Source organism: Camelus bactrianus, chromosome 10 (assembly GCF_048773025.1).
Source record: "Camelus bactrianus isolate YW-2024 breed Bactrian camel chromosome 10, ASM4877302v1, whole genome shotgun sequence".
NCBI classification, from domain to species: Eukaryota; Metazoa; Chordata; class Mammalia; order Artiodactyla; family Camelidae; genus Camelus; species Camelus bactrianus.
Genome location: NC_133548.1, coordinates 3,754,390 through 3,773,848, shown reverse-complemented (window position 1 = coordinate 3,773,848; position 19,459 = coordinate 3,754,390). Strand labels below are relative to the sequence as shown.

Below are 19,459 nucleotides of genomic sequence, written 5' to 3'. Positions count from 1 at the left end.
CTGGATCCCCGCACGCCCAGAACTCCCCTGCAGGTCCAAACCCGTATCCCTACACCAGCCCCGACGGCGCGAGGCCGAGGGACCCAAGGGAAGGGGTGCAACCCCACTCCCGCACCTAGAAAAGAAATTCCCTCTCGCGGCTCCGCCCCACCCCCCACCCCCCCGCCACCCTGCCATGGCAAGACTCAGGGGCCCTAGAACTCGTAGACTGCGCGTAATGAAGACCCCGACCGTCTCGCCACCCACCCACAGGGCCAACACGAAGGACGAGAACACTTTCAGGCATTTCAAAGGCACAAGGAAGCTGGCTGGAAAACACGAGGATGCGGGGTCCTCCCCGCAGACAGTCGGCAAAGGGCGGGGATGGGGAGCAAATGACAAGTCCTGGAGGCGACGGAGGGGGTGCCCCGGGAGCCAACGAGGGTCTTAGGGCGGGCCCTCCTCCCGTATGGTCCCGCTCCTGCGAGTGGCCGCGGAAAGTTTCCGAGGTCCCGCGGGTCGCCTCAGCTGCGCCCAGCTCCCTTGGCCGAGGCGGGGGTTCTGCTCAGCCATGTACAGGCTTGGCCATGGGAGACGCGGGAGGGGCATGGCCTCCTAAGTGATTACCCCCACCTCTCTCTGGATTCCCTCGCTTTGGTTGGAGGTGGTCATCTATGTAATCAGCCTGGGCGCCTACTACACGGCCCTTGGTCAGAGACTGGCCAGGGGCCTGAGCCAAGAGACCAGGGAATTCCTACAGGACTTTGGGGCTCCATATTGCTCAGGGCAGCAGGCGATGCGTTTTGAGGGGCGGAGGTCAAGGAGTTAGAATCTTTCATCCCCAAGAGTGCACCATCTCCCGAGGGATCCTAGAGGCCAGGCGTTGTGGGATCCAGCCCCCCTCCAACCACCACCACCTGTTGGGGTTTGTTTTTAACTCCTGCACACACCTTGCCCAAGGCCTTAAGAGTGAGGCGGGGATCCTGTCCCCACTGCCTGCCTGAATACTGGGACGCAGAAGAGATCAGTCTGTGCGGCTAAAATTAATTTATCAGAGGCGGAAACGCACGTCAGTGGCTTGGGGCGGTGGGAGGTGCAGCCGCCCTGCTCCCATCGTGTTACTGTCCCGGGAGGGCGCCGGGACCAGAGTTTGCCTTGGCGCTTCCCGCAGCTTTGGGGTACCGCGTAGCTAAGGCGGAGCTACCTCAGCACGTGGACCATCATACGCGCCCCGAAAGCGAACAGTGTGAGGGGTGGAGTGGAGCCCGAACGCCCCCCGGAACCCCGCGGTCCGCATTCGGAAGCGTTTTCCAGAGAGACTTAAGGGCTTAACAATGGAAAACTCGCGGAGCTGAAGCCAAGTCCTTTGAAGTTGCCGCCAGGTATGCGGCGGCAGGTGACCCCACCTGCAAGCGCCCGCCCGCCCGCCGCTCAGTCCTCTCCGGGGAGGGCGGGTGCGGGAGGTTGACGCCCGGCAAGGTCTCCGCTGGGCCCTGCACCCCCTCCTCAAAGCCCCCGGCCGCGCGGTGCGCAGCCGCGGTGCGTCCCGGGGTCGGCGCCGCGGAGCGCGGGTTCCTGAATGAACGCGCTCCCTTCCCCCGCCTTGAATGAAGGTTCCCACAGCCAGGGACGGTGGCAAACGCGCCGCAGCGGAATTCGCCCTCTCGGTGCCGGCGTTCTTCCTCGGCCGCGGTCACCTCGGAGGGGGGCCAGGGGACTAGGAAAGCAGGAAGGTGATTTAAATTACTTTTGGATTTTCTTTCCAATCAACGTGGTTTCCTTTCCGATTGGGCCAATGGCTCTTTGTTCCAAAGAGTCACCGAGAAATAGCTCAGAGCACTTCAAATGAGCCCAGAATTCGCAGTTCCTGCTTCATGGTGGGTTTTTTAAAGGCAGTGCAAAATTAAAACTTTAACAGGAAAGTTGTTTAAAGGTTGCTTTTCTCTTTGAAAAAAAAAATTAAATAAAATCGTGTCCCCTGCTCCCCTAGAAACAGCCACTCTCAAGGGCCCGAGGCTTTTGGCCCCTCGAGGTGTCCGCAGAACGCAGATCTGGGCTCCCGGGGGTGGGGGCTGGGAGGCTGGAGCTCCCCGCTGGACCCCAAATTCCAACGCCTCCCCCGCGGGTTCCTGGACGGCCCTTCACGCTCGTCGGCCGGGCTTGCACTTTTGCGCCCGTCCCTGAGCGGGGAAATCAACGAAGTTCCTCGTCGAGATCTGCCTGGTCCGCCTAGTAACAGCGCCGCGCCCCCATTGGCTCATGCTAATTCCAGTTTCCTCTGTCTTTCTCCTGGGTTAGGGGGAAGCTCCCTCCTGGACCCGGAGCCCGTATTGCCTGAGTGGGCGATCCTCTTTATGACCCGCTGCCCCTTGCCGTCGCCAGCCCGCCTCGGGCCCGGCCGGAGCGCACGCCGGGCTCGGACCCCCTCGCCCCCCGGGACAGAAGCAGCCCGGTGGTAGCGCTCAGCCCCATAAATCATCCGGGCGGCCGCCCGGTCGGGATTTTATGAATGAAAAAGCAGCCCGCCCGCCCTCGTGCGCGGGCAGATGCTCCGAGGCTCCTGCGTGCCGGGGGCCAGCGGGAGCGTGGGTGCCCTGGGAAGGGGACACCGCGGTGGGTGCTCCCTGGTCGGGCCACCCACCGCTTCCGAGTAGTGAGCCAGGGGTAATTACCCTTCCTGGACCCGCAATATTAGTAACCCTAATTCTCGGCGGGGGGAGGGGCGCGGGACGAATCAGCCCTCAAAAGGGGAGGGGGGTCTTGTTGCGTGCGCCCTTGAGAAGGGGAGGGGGCTTTTTAAACCGTTTTCTTTGAGCCTTTAACTTTAGGGTATGTGGTGGTTTAATGACACAAAACTATATTCAAAGGGAAATAAATGAACAGTTTTATTAATTTGGGACAGGTAGTATAAAAACTAAAAAAAATTAAGACTGGGTAAAATGTCCTTTATTTTTAAAAAAGTAAGTACCAAAGAGACTGGATCTTTAATTTTAAAAAACTTTATATGTTATTTTATATGTCCTATAAGTTTGCGATAATATTGGGGCTCTCTAGTATAACCGTGAACATACATAGATTTTGTTTAAAGTCATCAGATCAATACACCCATTTCCTAACTTGTAATTGTTCTGATTTTTGCCAGCCCCAGCCATCCTCCTCAGGCTTACGAATGCAGCCCCAGGGCAAATTCTAAAGGTGAAGAGAGGTCCATACCCCCAACAAAACCAATTAGGAAGCTTCCGGTGGTCTTGTCCCCGGCGAAGAGGCGACTAATATTTCCAGCGATTTAATTTTTAATTTAAAAAAAATGAGACAGGACAGAGACCACTATTTTGCAGCCTTCCTTGCAGAATGTTTTTCTAACTATTAAATTGCCAGGATAGGGCGGGGTTGGGGGGGATTAGGGACCCCCCCAAGAATGGACTAACCAAGGTAGGAAGACAGCCCTCAGATCCCCCCAGGCGAGGAGGACAGGATGGAGGAAATGCTGGCCACCATCTTGGGCTGCTGCTGGAATTTTCGGGCATTTATTCTATTTTATTTTTTGAGCGAGCTCATGTTAGGCTGAAATCTCTGTAATGTTTAGGGTTACCCCTTCGGGCATTTGCAACGACCCCCCTGTGTGCCGGAATGAAGCCTCCACCAGAGTTGCCGGCTCTGCCCTGCGTCCCTGAATGTTAAATGGTTCCTGAAATTTACACGTGTTAATGAAAATGAAAGAAGATGTAGAAGCTAAGATTCCTTGGCTGCCTCTCCGCCCGTGGGTGCCCTCGTGGCGTTCTCGGAAATGCGCCCATTCTCCCGGTTCAGATACAGGGTGTCACCGAACTCCAGATTCCCCCCTCCAGGCGGTCTCCCCTGGCTGCGTGTGGCCTGCCCGCCCTCCTAGCTGTCCCCCTCTGCACAGCCACCTTCACCCAACCCCCCAAATCCTGAGAGACCCACTCGGGGAGCACAGGCCCCCCTGCACCCCTCTTCGCCGGCGGGGAGAAAGGCAGCCTCGGGGCGATTTGCATTTCTATGAAAACCGGGCTTCGGGGGCAAATCCGCGCCTGCTCTGCGCGGCGCCTCCGGGATGGCTTTTGGGCTCTGCCCCTCGCCGCTCCCCGGCGCTCGGCGCCCGCGCCCCCTCCCCCTGCGCCCGCCCCCCCCCTTCCCGCTCCCATTCTCTGCCCCGCTTTGATCTCTGCTTAACAACAGTAACGTCACACGGACTACAGGGGAGTTTTGTTGGAAGTTGCAAAGTCCTAGAGCCTCCAGAGGGCTGTCGGCGCAGTAGCAGCGAGCAGCAGCGTCCGCGCGCTCCGGCGAGGGGCAGAAGAGCTCGAGGGAGCGCGGGGCAGCAGGAGCTAGAGCCGAGCGCGGACCCAGCCCCGGACCCACGCCGCCCCAGGTCGCCTCGCAGAGCCCCAGCCATGGCACACCAGCTCCTGTGCTGCGAAGTGGAGACCATCCGCCGGGCGTACCCCGATGCCAACCTCCTCAACGACCGGGTGCTGCGGGCCATGCTCAAGGCGGAGGAGACCTGTGCGCCCTCCGTGTCCTACTTCAAGTGTGTGCAGAAGGAGATCCTGCCGTCCATGCGGAAGATCGTGGCCACCTGGATGCTGGAGGTGCGGGGCTTCGGGCGGCTCTGTTAACACTTTGCTGCGACTTGTTGCGCAAACCCACATTTCTTTGCCACTCATCTCCCTCCCTTCTCTCCCACCCCAACTTTGAAGTTTGCAGGAGTGTTGCTGGGAATCGTAATACCAAAATATATAGATATTGCGGGTATTTTTTGAACGAGGAGGGGGTGGGGGTGGGGTCATTAGACATTCCCTTGGGGGGGGGCGGTCGAGGAAGGATACCTCCGGGGAAAGCCATTGCCAGGAGCACCCCAACTGGTTTCAGGGTGCAGGCCGGCAGGCTGAGCGCCCTTTGTGGCCCCCGCCTGGACCGCCACCGCGCAGCCCCCGCCTGCGCCCGAGCCCGCTGCGCCTCCTCTCCCGGCCGCGCGGCCGCTGAGCCGCCAGCTCCAGGGGGAGGGGGCATAGATTTGATTTTTAAATTAATATCCATGGACACGTATGCAAGGGCCGCTCGTGCCAGTATTATGCGCCATCTTTGTTCTTTTATTGCAAAGCAAAAGTGTTTATTAATAATTGGGGGCAGGGTGGGGGCGGGGAGCGGCCGGCGAGGCGCTTGGGGCCGCCGCGAGGGGCCGCGCGGCCACCGGGAACCGGCGGGAGGGGCGCGGGGATAGAGCTCAGGCAGTTTTGGGGGACCCCGCTCGGGAAAGGGGGCCCCTTTGTTCAAGCAGTGAGTCCCGGGGCGCCCCGCACGGCCAGCTTGGGCCGGACAGCACGCCGGGCTGCAAGGTCGCGTGGCCCCCAAGACGCTGGGGATTGACCCTCATCTGCAGGGTCTCAGCTTGGGGAACCTGTCTAGAGCGAGTCGGGGACCCGGGGCACTTTTTCAGGTCTTCAGTGGGATCCTGGGGGCACCGCAAGTATTTTAAAATAATTTTTGAAAGTGCGGCGTGGTGCCCTTGCGAGAGGGAAACGGCGCCCGCGCCCAGGGGGAAGGGGGGCCCCCGAGTTTGATTTCCTGGGGCTCTCCCCTGAGCCCTTAACGAGCTCCTGACCCCCAGGCTGGGTAAAGGGCCGCCTGAGGGTCATTTTCAGGGGTTTTTTATGTACCTAGTTAATTTTTTTATATTTTTAAATATTTTTTGAAAAGATGACGTCTGGGGAAATGCGGCGCGGCGGCCTGGGACGCCACCTTTGTGTCTCGCAGGCTCTGTGAGCGCGGCGCCCAGCCCCGCGGCCCGCCCCGTGGCCGTGCACCCCATTTGGTGCCGACCCCAGGCCTGGCGGGTCTCGAAGCACCCACGCGGGCCGGGGTCTCCAGGGTCCGCAGCCCGCGCGCGGCACGCCGCCCAGCCGTGCCGGCTCCCGCCCCCACTGTGCCAGCCTCGCAGGGACTTTCCCTTTCAGTTTCGGGGTGGGTGGGTATTGGGGGCTCTCGGAGGGGTCGCATCAGCAGAAGCTCCTGCCAGCCCCCTTTCCCGATTCTCCACGCGCTCGGGGACCCGCAGCCCTGGCGGGATCCGGGTGGGGGGCGCGAGGTCTCCGCAGAGGGGGCTCGGCACTCCCGGCGGCGGCGGCGGTCACGGCCCCCGGTGCCCCGGCAGGTCTGCGAGGAGCAGAAGTGCGAGGAGGAGGTCTTCCCGCTGGCCATGAACTACCTGGACCGCTTCCTGTCGCTGGAGCCCGTGAAAAAGAGCCGCCTGCAGCTGCTGGGGGCCACCTGCATGTTCGTGGCCTCGAAGATGAAGGAGACCATCCCCCTGACGGCCGAGAAGTTGTGCATCTACACTGACAACTCCATCCGGCCCGACGAGCTGCTGGTAACCCCGGGACCCCCACCGCCCCCGGACGCCCCATTAGTCGCAGGACCCCGGGAGTGGGGGAGGTGCAGAGAGCAAGGAGGCCCGGCGGGCCGCCGACAGACCTTATGGCCCCAGGGAGGGCGGCCACACTGGTGGGGCCCCTCTCGAGGAGCGGGCAGGACCCCCGCCGTCCCCCATCCCCGCTGCCTCACCTCACACTTTCTTTCCGACTCCCACCACCTCTACGCCCCTGGCGCCGCGAAAAGTAGGCGGCGCGCGCCCTCTAGCGGCGGCCGCGCGGGGCCCGCACGAATTACCAGCCCTCGCGTTCCAGGTGTGGGCGGTCTTGTGGTCTCCACTGGCGAAGGATCGGCTTAATTCAGAGCGGGAGACTAAGCGGCACCCTCTCAGTTTTGATGTGGGATCGCGCGTTGGCCGCCACTTCCAGGACCCTCAACACCCCTGTCCCTTCTCCCCCAACCCGGTCCCACTGGGGTCGTCTGCGAGCTGCGCCTGCGTGCGCCTCTTTATGCTTGGCCCCCGATTTCCGCAGCAAATGGAGTTGCTCCTGGTGAACAAACTCAAGTGGAACCTGGCGGCCATGACCCCGCACGACTTCATCGAGCACTTCCTCTCCAAAATGCCGGTGGCTGAGGAGAACAAACAGATCATCCGCAAACACGCGCAGACCTTCGTCGCCCTTTGTGCCACAGGTAGGGTGCTGGCCCCGCCTCCCGCGCGCCCCTGCGCCCCGGAAGCAGCTTCTGGCCCTCTGCCTCGGTTTCCCCATCTGAGGAGCTGGCCCCTGGCGCCTCCCACTCTCAAAAGTGCTCCTCTGTCCCTTTCTGGGTAGCAGAGATCTGGGCTGTTCTTTGGGGCTCCGGGGAGGGCGGGGGGTGTTGTCTCCTAGGGCGGGGCAGCTGAGCCTGGCCACTGCCACCATGGGGATAGGGGTGGCCAGTGGCCTGCCTGTGTCCAGCCATGTTGTGGCTTCTGCTCCCTACACCAGGCGGGGGTCACTCCATGCTGAAAGGCGTTTACCTTGGCCGGTCAGCCTGCCTCCTGCCCCCACCAAGTCCTTCCCATGTCCTCAAGGAGCCTGAGCTGCGGGGGCCCCCTCCTGGCCTCTCCCGGGCTGGGCCACCTGCCAGGGGCGCCTACAGGGGTGGGGAGCGCCTCCGGCAGGGCCTGCACCACGTGCTCTGGGCGGCCGGCAGCGGCCCTTGTGCGGGGGCGGCCAACAGAGGCGCTGGGCCGCCTGAGGCCCCGCCAGGGGCGCCGCAGGCCCGCTCCGCTCACTGCCCTGGGAGTGGCTCCAGAGGGGCCTGGGCTGGGGCTGCTGCGGTTGGCGGCAGGGGTTCCTCCCTCCCTTCCCGGGCACTGCTCTGGACTGTCCCTGGGGGCCCCTCCCTGGCTCTGCCCTGTCCCCAGCCCCCCAGGCAACCAGTCTTCAGAACCCAGCGCAGACCACAGTGTTGCTTCCTGCTTCTGCCAGCCCTGCCTCTGACCCCCCTGCAACCTCGTCCTCCCCTCTGATCCAATGAGCCAGGCCCAGGACACCTGGAGACCCTGACCAGAGGGCCCATGCCCCCATCCCGCCAGCCCTGCTGTGGGCCACCGCCACCCTGGTCAGGCCTCAGCCTGTCAAATCTGTTTGGGGCTCACTCTGGGCGACCTGAGGGCCCCACAGCACCAAAGAGGGGGGTTGACATCTACCTCCTCCCCAGAAGGGACAGACCCCCCCCCCCAGCCTGACATCTTGTTGTGCCTTCCTAATACGCGAGAGCTCTGGGGGGCTGGTACTTATGGGTCAGAAGTCTTGGGAAGATTCTGCTGGCCCCTCTACCCTCTTCTGCTGCTCAAGGCACGAACCCCTTCTCTGGGTCCCTCCAAGTGAGCCATTTTGGGGGAGGGGCAGACAAGAGACCAAAAACTTCTTTGGCCTCTTTGGGTCTGAGGGCTCAGGGCGCCCTCTCCCCAGGCTTTCCTGCCCCGCAGCACAGGCCCTTGGGCGGGGGTGGGGAGCCTCTCACCCACGTCCCTTCGGCCTCCAGGGGCCAGCCCAGCAAGCGGGCAGGGAGGCATTCTCTGGCTGGGACGCCTCCGAGAAGAGAGGCCTCCGGAGACTTCCAGGCAGCCTTTTATGGAGCTGAAAGCTGTGCAGAGAAACAGCGAAGTTTCCTGTAGATAATGCGAGGAACAGTTCTTGCACAGCCTCCCCCCAGGGCGGCCCGGAGCTCCCCGTCTCCCAGGGCCCCTGGGGAGCGGGTTGTGTAGCCTTCATGGGGTGCTGGCAGCTCAGAAGCCTGGTGCAGAGGCTGTTAATGTGCTTGGTGCCAGCTCCAGCAGCTAAGCCTGGGCCCAGCAAGCACTCCTGGCCTGGGGCTGCGGCCCGAGGAATCGACACCTGGGCACACCTGGGGTGAAGGTGGAGGGATGGCTGGGGGCAACCCCAGCTTTTCGCATGCATTTACTCCAGAGTGGGGCCCCATCGGGGGACAGGCAGATCAGGGGAGGGGAGCAACACCCGCCCCCCAGGTCCTGGTCCTGCACCGTTTGAACGCAGCTGACATGCAGCTGTGTCCTTAGTCACCACGGGGCCTCAGGATGAGAGTGACATATTACAGCCTAGAAACAAACCGGTTTTGTGAAGTGGAGGCGTGAGCAAAAGTCCTGGGAGATATTTTGCCCTCCACATGGCAAGGGTCCCTTTTAAAGGGGCTGTCGGGGGCAGGCTCTGCTTCCCCACTCTGTGCACCCTGCAGACCTGGGTTCACGAATGTGCACGGGGCGGCGGGGGGCATGTCACCCACACACTTGGCTGGGTTTTGCTCTTTTAGCACGCGTGCGTACGTGTACCCGCAGTAGAGCCTCCTGTTGCAGCGGGCGAGGCGAAGAATTAACAGTGCTTTTTGAAGCTGGCATGGACCAAGCTTAATGAGTGGGTCTGAGTGTGGGCAGCAAAGCCACGCGGCTCCGATGCCCGCTCTGACTGTGGCCCACTGGGCTGAGCAGCGGGGCAGCGAGTAGGAACCCCTGCTGGAGCTTTGGCGTTGAAATCTACACGCGCCTGGTGTAAGCAGACGAGCCCCCCAAGGCGCGTGGGCACACAGCCCGCTCCTGCCGCTCCGCCCCAGTTAGACTGGGGTCTGGAGGTGCAGCAGGTCAGAACCTGTGCTCTGGCCATTTCTGTGCAGGCCTGGTTGGCCTCGATGGAGAGCTTCCATTCGTGGCTCTCATCTGAAGGGGAGAGGTGGCCTTGGGAAGAGCTTCCTTTTAAGCAGTCGGAGCGCCCAGCAGCTGCTTTTCCACCCCATCGGGGTGGCTGCCTTTCTTCTTCAGCCCCACCAATGGCACCCGCCCCCTTTAACAAGGCCCAGGCTGTTGATTCCGGGATGACATCTCAGCCCGAGGGGGCCCCACCCACTCTGTGCCTGATCACCTCCCATTCACCTCACTGGCCCCTTTTCTGGGTGCTCAGTGGCGCAGGAGGAGGTGATGGGGGCTGACAGATGCCAGGTGCCACGCTTGGCCCTTATGGGGTAGGGCTCCAGGCCAACAGGTCCCCTGGTTCAGATGCTGCTTCCTCACTGGGAGCAAGAGAAAGGCAGCCCATGGGCGCTGTGTGGCCACTTCAGTGTCCTTATGGCTTCCCCATCTCCATAACGGGTGTGGAGGGGCCACAGGCTTCCCGCAGGAGGCAAAACGTTCCCATGTCAGGGAACTGCCAGGAGGTGGCCCTGGCCTGGCGCCACCCAGGGAACCAGGGCCCCCCTGGAGGTGGAGGGTTTCACTGCAGTTGAAGAGGTGCTGACGGGGGTGGACGAAAGTAATGGGGTATCACTACACCCTTACGGCCTCCCTGGAGGCAGGTAAAGTGGGGGCGCGCAGCTCGCTGCAGCGAGGGGCCACCCCGGTGCGCCCGAGGGGTCTGGGGAGTAGCTTTGCCCCGGGGTGAGGCCTGTAGGCTAAGTCCCTATGACCTGGCTGTGCAGGGACTTGGGGTCAGTGCTGTAGAGGGGACTCCTGCTTCCTTCTGAGTTCTCCTCCCCGTTTTTCTCCGGGCTTTTATTTTTGTAAGAACTCTTGGGCTAGAGGGAGGAAGGGAAGGACACCCCCCACCCACCCGGAGGCCTCCGCCCATTGTGTCTTCCCACGGCTGTTTCTCGTTCGCTCGTCTGCTGTTTTTAATTGAGCATCACAAGCTCTCGTCCGAGCCTGGCTTCTGCCCTCACTGGTGCCCAGGATGATGACCAACTGAGGCTGGGGTGTGGGGAGCCTCGCCCACTTCCTGACGGCCCCCTCGAAATCGGCTGTTTGCAGACCAGGGGCTCAGGGGTTCCCAGATCACTGGGATCCCGCAGCATCCCACTCACAACCCCTCTGCCTCTCTCCCTCTGCTGTAGACGTGAAGTTCATTTCCAACCCGCCCTCCATGGTGGCTGCTGGGAGTGTGGTGGCCGCGGTGCAAGGCCTGCACCTGGGAGGCTCCAGCAGCTTCCTGTCTTACCACCGCCTCACGCGGTTCCTTTCCAAAGTGATCAGGTGTGACCCGGTAAGTGACTGCTCTCGCACTGGCTGGGGGTGGGGGGACCTGCCAGCTCTGGGTACTGGAAGCATCGAGTGCCCTGGGGTTGGCGGGCTGGGAAGCTGCAGGTGGCTGGAGGGAAACGGCAGGGGCCAGGGCCACGTGGGGACAGGCAGCCACCTGCATGCAGAGGCAGAGACCCGGCCACGGCTCCGCCCAGGCTGTCTGGGGGCGGGCGGGTCCTCACAGACTCTGGGTGTCCCCAGGGCTCCCAGGAGCATGAACCCCTCCCAGGGGGAGCCCTCCAGGAAGAGGGGCCACAAGGCAGTCTGGGTCAATGACCTACGCCCTAACGGTGGGCGGGGCGGGGCACGGTCTCACGTTGTCCGGCGACAACGTGGATGCCCAGTAAGTGGGCGCGTTACAAGGGCCCCGCGAGGTCTGCAGCCCGCAGCCGTCCCAGCTCGGGCGGCTCGTCTTTACGGCCCTGTGAGGGGCCGCGGCAGTTAAAGCCACAGTCGGTTGTATCTTTTCTTCTTAAAAATGCCATTGTCTTATTCCCAAGTCTTTTTTTCTTAAAGAATTAAAATAAGAATTACAAGGGTTCGCGGCATTTACCGAATTAGACCAGCGAGGTTTCGGGGGTGAGGGGGAGACAGGTCAGCAGCGACCCCGCTGGTGTGCAGGGTGGGAGCGAGTGACCGCCTTGGCCCCAGTCCAGGTCAGCTCTGGCTCAGGCCGCCTCCTGGTAGTCCCCCCTCGAGTGTCCAGAAGGCTCGAGGAAGGAAAGGTAGGTGCCAGGTGGAGGCCTGCCTGTCCTCTGCCGACGGCACCTGGCTGCCTCCTGTGTGTCCCCCCCGGAGGCAGAAGCGTCCTTGTCCACAGGCGCAGGCAGCTCCTGGAGGCGGGACGCCTCCCCTCTCGGCCTCTGTGGCCACCTGAGGGATGGTGCATCCTTGCCGGAGGTCAGCCTCCTGGAAACGCCACCAACAGTGTGCTGTCCACAGACAGTTGTAGGACATCGTCTTGTGAACCCTCATTTGAATATTGTTTTAATTAGATCTGAAACAAAAGTGCCTCACGGCTGATGGGTGGAGGAGAAGTCGGTTGAGGCTAAAATTCATTAGCCTGGAGCACAGATGCAACTGAGCTCAGACGCAGGAAACCCTAGGCATTGGAGGCCCCAGGTCGTGGCCAGGGAGCCCAAGTATAAGCTGGCCCTTCCTGCCCTTCTCTGCTCTCAGCTCCACCCCGCAGCCCCCTGAGTTCCAGGGGCAAGTAAGCCATCTCCCCTGAGGCTGCCGTGGGGGTTTGGATCAGAGCCTGGGGTGCCCATCAGGAGTCTTGGGTTCCACACCAGACCTCCTGGGCCTCACTTTCCTCTTCTGAAGGACCATTTGCACCTTCCCTGCCTTCCTTATTTGCCATGATGGATTTCCAGAGAGTGGAGAGGAAAGCCCCCCCCCCCAACCTGGAAGGCACAGAGCCCTGTACACGTAGGAGATCCCCAGGGATTCAGAAGCCCTCCTGCCTGGCTCCACCTCTTAGGGGCCACCTGTTTCCAGCCCTGGCTAGGTGGAAGTTAGCAGCCCCTTCCCCGTGGGGGCCTGCGGCTGATCCCCATGCCTGTGAGAAAGGCGTGGGTCTGTTTCCCACGCTGCACAGGAGACTTTACCTGGTTCTAGAGTTGAGGTGTAGTAGAGTAGAGGGTGGCCTTCCGGCGGTTGGGGCGGCCTCCCCATTCAGACCTGGGAGCCGAGGCTGCCTGGGCTGCAAGAGGCGCCTTCGAGCTGCTGGGAGATCGGCCCCCAGTGAGACCAGGAGAGCCCCCTGGACTCCGTGGTTCCGCCTCCCCATTGAAAGTGCAGGGTGGTCGCCTTGGGGGGAAGTCTGCAGCGGGTGGGAGATGTGCAAGGCCAGTGCATCTCCCAGGACGCGGGCCTGAGCAGGAGAGGATGGGGAATAAAGGGTCCGGGTCCCCCCCGGGGCCACCCAGCATTCATTCTCGGTCATGCACGGCCAAACGCTTTTGACGGCCATTCATCACGGCCGGCTGGGTTCACCACGAGGGCTGATGTGGCAGAGGTTAAGTCCGAAAAGCAGGGCTCAGAGGGCCTCCCTGCCCTGGATCAGATGGTGCTGAATTGGCTGGGGGCAGCGGTGGGGCTGGTGGGAACCTGGAGCTGGAGAGCAGAGCCCTGGGGAGGAATTCCAGCGAGGGGCCTGGGCCCTGCTAGGGACTCGGGGCAGGCAAGGCAGGCGGGCAGCGAGCAGCTGCGTCCTCGGGAGACCTTCCATCCTGAGTGGGTTCACCACTGCCTGGTTGATGTGGGGTCCCCTCGGGGGACAGCTGGTGGCCAAATGGGCCCACACTGTCAGTCCTGGAGCCTGGGCCGCAGCTTCCATGTCTTCCTTCCCTGGGTCTGGGGGAGGCGGTGTTTTAGGTTAGCATCAGGGAGGGACCCCTCACTGCAGGCCCCCTTCTGAGGACCCCCATCTCGCCAGGACTGCCTCCGTGCGTGCCAGGAGCAGATCGAAGCCCTCCTGGAGTCCAGCCTGCGCCAGGCCCAGCAGCAGAACCTGGACCCCAAGGCCGCAGAGGAGGAGGAGGAAGAGGAGGAGGTCGACCTGGCCTGCACGCCCACCGACGTGCGGGACGTGAACATTTGAGGGTGCTCGCTCCGGGGACAGAGCCGCTCAGTCCTGGCCACGACCTGAGGGAGAGCGGCCCGCCCCTCACTGCTGGTTTTCTCTTTCCTCTTTCTCCCTTCCGTCTCTGACTTAAGCAGAAGAAAAAAAAAAAGTACCCGAAAGCCGGTCTTTAAAGAAAAAAAAGGAGAGAAAAAAATAGTATTTGCGTAACCCTGAGCTGGCAGGAGGGGGGTTGTGCTACAAAAATAGAGGATTTTATACCCCATAATCAACTAGTTTTTATATTAATGTGTTCGTGTCTCTGTTGTAAGGATAGGCATTATTAACACAAGGAGCAAGTCTACAGGGGAGGAGTAGGTTTGATTCTTTATGTGTTTAAAAGAAACAAACAAAAAAAGCATAAAAACGGTTTAAAAAAAAAATAGAAAAAAAGTCCACAGCCCGTTTTTAAAGTAGAAGAGGGTTTTAGATAGAGAAATGTACCTGTGTGCTTCTCCTCAGAGCACAGCTTTAAAGCGGTTCTAGGCATCCTGTATCTTGCTTTTATGCATGTAGTCACTTTATAAGTCATTTGTGCGTGTTTATTTTATTTCGTAGGTAGGCGTGTAACCTTCCCCTTGCCCATGGTTGATGTAACCTCTCGGCTGGCGTAGCGTAGAGTTCAGCATCCTCGAGGGCTAATCCTCTTTCTTCCTGTGGACCGACCACCTGAGCGGTTTGTCGGGCGCCGGCCAGCGTAGCAGGGACGGAAAGCCACCTCCGACTCCCAGCGTCCGCTACCGCAGAGAGAAACCGCGATAGTGACCTAATATATTCTATTTTTATAATCTTCCTATTTTTGTAGTTACCTGTTTATGAAATGCTGGTTTTTCACCCAACAGACCTGCAGCCTGCTCACGTCCAGGTGAAAGCCACAGCTTTTTTTTTTTTTTCCTTCTCAATATTCCAAAACCGTTCCGTTTCAAAGCACTTTCAATCCCGTAGTTCTAGGCGATCTCTGCTGACGTGTGTGGAGGGGGGCGGGGGGTGGGGGGGCGGAGCAGTTTCTTAATGGAATGGTTTGGGAATATTCCAGTGCTTGTGTGCAGACAGGATTACAGGGCAAGTGCATGTCACTATGGTGTGAGCGAAAGGGGGATGTTTTGGAAGGCTAGGTTCCGGTCAAGAAGAAAATGTGCATTCTCACATTGCCAGGATGGTGTGTTCCTTTCCTTTTCTGTAGAGCAGTTGAAGTTTTAGGAATCCTTTGGTGCCAACTGGTGTTTGAAAGTAGGGGCCTTAAAGGTTTACCTAGAGAGCCAACAGTTTCAGGGTTATCTTTAGATGTTTTACAATGGAAGGGTTTTAAACACTAAAATATATAATTTATAGTTAAGGCTAAAAAGAATATTTATTGCAGAGGATGTTCGTAAGGCCAGTATGATTTTATAAAGTAATGCAGTCTCCCCCTTGATTTACACACACATACACACACACACACACACACACACACACACTTTCTGCCTTAGATGTTGCAGGTGTAGTACAGTTTATAAAAGTTAGGTCCTTTTATAGGAGAGGAAAAAAAAATTAAGTCCCAAGGGAAAAAAAAACAGACATTGATTCGGCTGATCTGGCGTGTTTTCGTTCCCGGAGTGACGCAGTCCGAGGGCGTCGGAGTCCCAAGGACCATTAGGATGCTTGAAACAAGTTCAGTTCCAATGCATTCTTGCCCCCGTCCCCTCCTTTCAAAGGAAAATACAGCAACCGACAGACGATTTGCACATCTTGGCTATGTACCTTTTCGTAATTATTATGTAGGGGGCGTTTGGAGGGAGAGAGGAGGTGAGGGAGGAGTGTGGGGAGGGAGGCGGGTGGGACCACGCTTGGGACAGGCTGCAGCTCCGCTGTCTTTGTTTTCTTATTCGCTGCTACCGATGACTTCCCAGACCGGTTTGGAAACAGATTCATGTCGCTTCTGTGTCTCTTTCACATTGTTTTGCTGCTATTGGAGGATCGGTTTTTTGTTTTTGTTTTTGTTTTTTTTGGTTTGTTTGTTTTACAATGTCGGATAACTACCATGTTCTCGTTTTGATTTTCTCATAGAAAAATGTATGACAGAGGCCTTTTTTTGGTAGGTTTTGTTTTTGTTTTTTTGTTTTATGTGATCAGTTTTGACTTAATGTGATTACTGCTCTATTCCAAAAAGGTCCCTGTTTCACAGTACCTCATGCTTCACTTAGCCATGTGCAGGCCAGGCGGCCAGGCTCCGGCTGACCCACGGCCTCCCGCTTCGGCAAACAGACATGCAGACGCGATCCCAAGAAGGGGCATGGTGGGTCCCCCAGCCGGGGACCCCGGGCGTCTCGGAAGACAGGCTGTGACCTTTCCTTTGCCCTGTGCCTGTTACGCTGGACTCTCCGTCTGACCTCGGATGTCCCATCATAGTGGTTTTGACACCTGTGTCGTCCTGTGCGTATAGCTATGAAAAGTTGCATCATCATCATTATTATTATTATTGTAACAAGTGCGCCTTCACGTGCCACCGTGGTGCTGTGCTTGAGGACTCAGTCCCTGGGGTGATTGGAATAGCTTCTGTGATGTGTTACTGTTCGGGGTGTTACTGTTCGGGGTGTGTTGAGTCTGTTATCACGGACTAGTGTTCTCTGTCTTGTTCTGTTCATTACAGCAAAATGCTAATTTAAAAAGACTACAGATCTCCATGGAGCCAGCTCACAGAGCTGTGCCCCCAAGAGCCGCCTAGCACGCTGCCGAACCAAAAGGAGTTGCACCGGCTGGTCTGCCAGCCCGTGAGCGCCAAGGCCATGGGCAGGCCCGCCCACCCTACCCGCGCCTGCGGGAACACGGCTTCCGCTTACCTCAACCATTCTGCCTGCGGCATCTCTGTCTGAACCAAACGGGGGTCTCTGAGGGACCGTCTGTCCGTGGTGGGGGGTGGACATGTATGTGCTCAAAGGCCGGTGGGGGGTCCGGGAGCGCAGGGAGTCTGTCCCGTGACCGGCGAGTCTGAGGGTCCCGGCAGGCAGGTGCTTCGGGTCTGTGTGTTTTTCGTCGCACACCACGGTGTTTCCCAGCACAGACATGTAACCAGCACGTTTCCAGCAGGAAACAAGACAAACGTGAAAAGCCTAGAAATAAAATTGGTAAAACCCCAGTGCAGTGCCTGCCTGTTTCTGGGGTGGGCAGGGAGTCGGGGCTGGAGGCCCCAAGCTGCCAGTTCCTTGGGTGGGGGTGGTGGACAGGCTGGGGCCCCTCCTTGGCATCGCTGACATCTAGGGCCAGGTCATCCACCATCGGGGGCTGTCCTGTGCACTGTGGGGTGTTTAGCTGCCTCTCTGGCCTCCACCCACTAGATGACAACCAAAGATGTCTCTGGACATAGCCAGCTGTCCCCAGGTGACCAGGAGCATAAGATGCCCTCCCGGCTGGGTATGTGGTGGGAGGGCCCTGTGGATCCCCAGGAGGGAGGCCACTGAGAAGATACTGGGGAGGCATGTGCAGGCAGCCCCGACCATCTCAGACAACGGCTTCTGGCCTCCATAATGTGACCACACCATTGCCTGGTGACCAGACCACGTCTGGCCAGATCACCCTCCCAGGTTACCTGCAGATAGGAAAATAAAGTCTACATTCGTTAACTCTCTTCTGGTGCAATCATGGCCCTGAGGTGCCCCAAGCTCAGGGAGAGCAACTCAAGTGTCGGGGCGTGGTCCAGTGGCCTTTCACACGGACCCAGCAACCTGGGAGGCTGAGTGGACACCTGTGACGCCCACCTCTGGACATCTGCCACATTTCCAACTCCGGGTGGCGGTGGGGAGCAGAGAGTGAACCTTGGTTCCAGCTCTGTGGGGCTGAGGCCTCTTCCCAGGGCCTGGGGTTCCCTGATGCACCCTCCAGCCCTCGCTGAGAATTCAGCGAGAGCTCGGGAGCCAGGAGGCGGGAGCCAGGAGGCGGGCCAGGTCACATGCCAAGGATGTCCCTCCTTGTCAGGTCAGTTCACTCCAGCCTTTAGGAAGTGCCACCTGTCTGGGGGGAACCCATGAGGTCAGGGCGCCAGCCCCAGGCAGGGCAGATGGGATGTGAGGCCAGGACCCTGCCCTGGAGCCTGCAGGGTGCTCAGAAAGGAGTCCCATACAGCAGGAGACCGGGGACAGTCGGAGCCGCAGGAGGCGCCCTGAAGGCCAGGTCCCCGATGACTGCAGCATTGCGGCGGTGCAGTCCCAGGGACACACCATCTGTGTCATCATGGGGAGAACCGGGGGTGCCCGGTGACATCGATGGTCTGTCTCCCCAGACCACATGCGTGTAGCAGGGCCCAAGCGGTGGCCTCGGGGTACCCTGAGGAGCAGTTTCAGGAGGAGCAGGAGTAATATTCTGGTTGTATTAAATTCAAGCAAGAATCCAGGCAGAGGAGGCAGGAGAGCCGCCCGCTCTACACACAGGAGGCCAGGCCCGTGGGGCTGTTTTACGGTTTCTGATGTTTCAGATGGAAGACCTATTTGTAGGCTGGGGGGTCAGACAGTGGGAAGGAAGAGGGAGTGAGGGTGCAGAGGGGACGAGGGGTGGCAGGGCAGGGGGTGCAGAGGGAGGAAGCCAGGATGGGATAAGATGCGTGGCCGTAAGTACACAGAGGGTTTGGGCTGAGTGAGGAGGGTCCCAAGTCCCCCAGGGCCATCTCTCCACCTGTGAAGCCCCCATGAGGAGGGGTCAGTGGGCGCCTCTTGGTTATGCCGTGGGCACTGACCTCTCAGACCACAGACATTACCTTGGGCAGCTGTGTCCCCTTGTGGGGTGGCAGCCAAGGCCTTGTCCCGTGGTGGCGGGGGTGGGGGGACGGGACTGCCCCATGCATACGGCAAATATAAAAGCTGGCTTTTGAGGGACCTCTGAGACAAAAGCTTCCAGCAGCACCCTCCACTGCCCACTCCCGGGAGCCTGAACGCCTGTTCCCTCTCGGGCCCGCTGGTTCACCGGGGTCTTCCTGCCTCCCAGGCAGCCTCTGCCAGACCCTCCTGGGGCTTTTAGCTCCCTCCAGCTCCATCCAGGGTCCTGGGATCTGGCCTGTCTCCCCCAGCCTCACCCCAGACCACTTCCAACCTCCAGTGCGGTGCCTGAAGTCCCTCCCCCTCTGCTCTCCCTCAGGCTCACGTGAGGTCTTCTACAGGCAGTCCCTACCCTGGCCCCAGACAGGTGGATTCGGGTGGTCCCGGAACCATCACACGTGTTTCATAAGCCCTTGAAGACAGCCAGTCTCACTGATCCTTCTCTGCCAGCCTCCAACTCCCCCTACCCGCTCTCCACCCCTCCCCGCCCCCGCTCCCAGCCTGCGCACAGTGGGTGCTCAGGAGTGGAGCTGTGCGGAGGAACTCCAGGCTTTGTGAGTCGCAGAGGCCAGGCCCTGCCTGACCCGAGTGCAGGGGGCGGGCCCTCGGCTGTGAGGAATCTGGGACTGGGAGGCTCCCCGGGGGCCAGGCAGCATCTCATTGTCTGACAGGGCCCAGTAGGCCCCAGGACACAGCGTGGGAGCTAAGGCCAGTCAGTTCCCTGCCAGGTCCACAGATGAGAGGCAGTGGCACGCTTGCAGAGGTGGGCGACCACCCCCCAGCCTGTCCCTCCTGGAAGCCGCGGCTGGCTCTGCATGTGGTGGGGGACAGCCATCCCACCACGAGGCCAATCCCAGCCATTGGCACTGCAGGATGGGCTCCCGGGGGGGCGGCTATGCAGGGCGTGTGTCCTGCACGCTGGGCTGGCCTGGCCTGGCCTGGCCTCTGCAGCACACAGGCTCTGTCATCCCAGGAATGCCTTTGATCAGGAGTTTATGCAGGGGGGACGCAAGCCCCTGGCCTCTAATCCGTTCCCACAGTCCCCCTGCCCACAGGCCCCTGCCCTGAGCCACACCGCGGCAGGCAGACAATAGCCGCGGCCGG

At 60.0% G+C, this 19,459-nt stretch overlaps 1 protein-coding gene across 2 annotated transcripts; it reads left to right on the top strand.

Moving 5' to 3' along the window:
- Positions 1–4,190: 4,190 nt before the first annotated feature.
- CCND1 (cyclin D1) lies at positions 4,191–16,686 on the top strand. Of its 2 annotated transcripts, XR_012509493.1 has the most exons (6): positions 4,191–4,592; positions 6,155–6,370; positions 6,906–7,065; positions 10,759–10,907; positions 13,386–14,436; positions 15,721–16,686. XR_012509493.1 is itself a non-coding variant. In XM_074371559.1 (5 exons), the coding sequence occupies exons 1-5, from the start codon at positions 4,395–4,397 to the stop codon at positions 13,548–13,550; spliced, it is 888 nt and encodes a 295-aa protein (XP_074227660.1). In that variant the 5' UTR covers positions 4,194–4,394; the 3' UTR covers positions 13,551–16,686. The 2 variants fall into 2 exon arrangements, 1 of the variants encoding a protein (XP_074227660.1); XM_074371559.1 differs by having other exon boundaries at positions 4,194–4,592; positions 13,386–16,686.
- Positions 16,687–19,459: the final 2,773 nt, after the last annotated feature.

Excerpts from the sequence above, each read along its gene's own strand:
- CCND1 (XM_074371559.1), top strand. The coding sequence starts at position 4,395 with ATGGCACACCAGCTCCTGTGCTGCGAAGTGGAGACCATCCGCCGGGCG. Across the intron at positions 6,371-6,905 it reads TCCGGCCCGACGAGCTGCTG|CAAATGGAGTTGCTCCTGGT; the intron begins GTAACCCCGGGA and ends CGATTTCCGCAG. Across the intron at positions 7,066-10,758 it reads CGTCGCCCTTTGTGCCACAG|ACGTGAAGTTCATTTCCAAC; the intron begins GTAGGGTGCTGG and ends CCTCTGCTGTAG.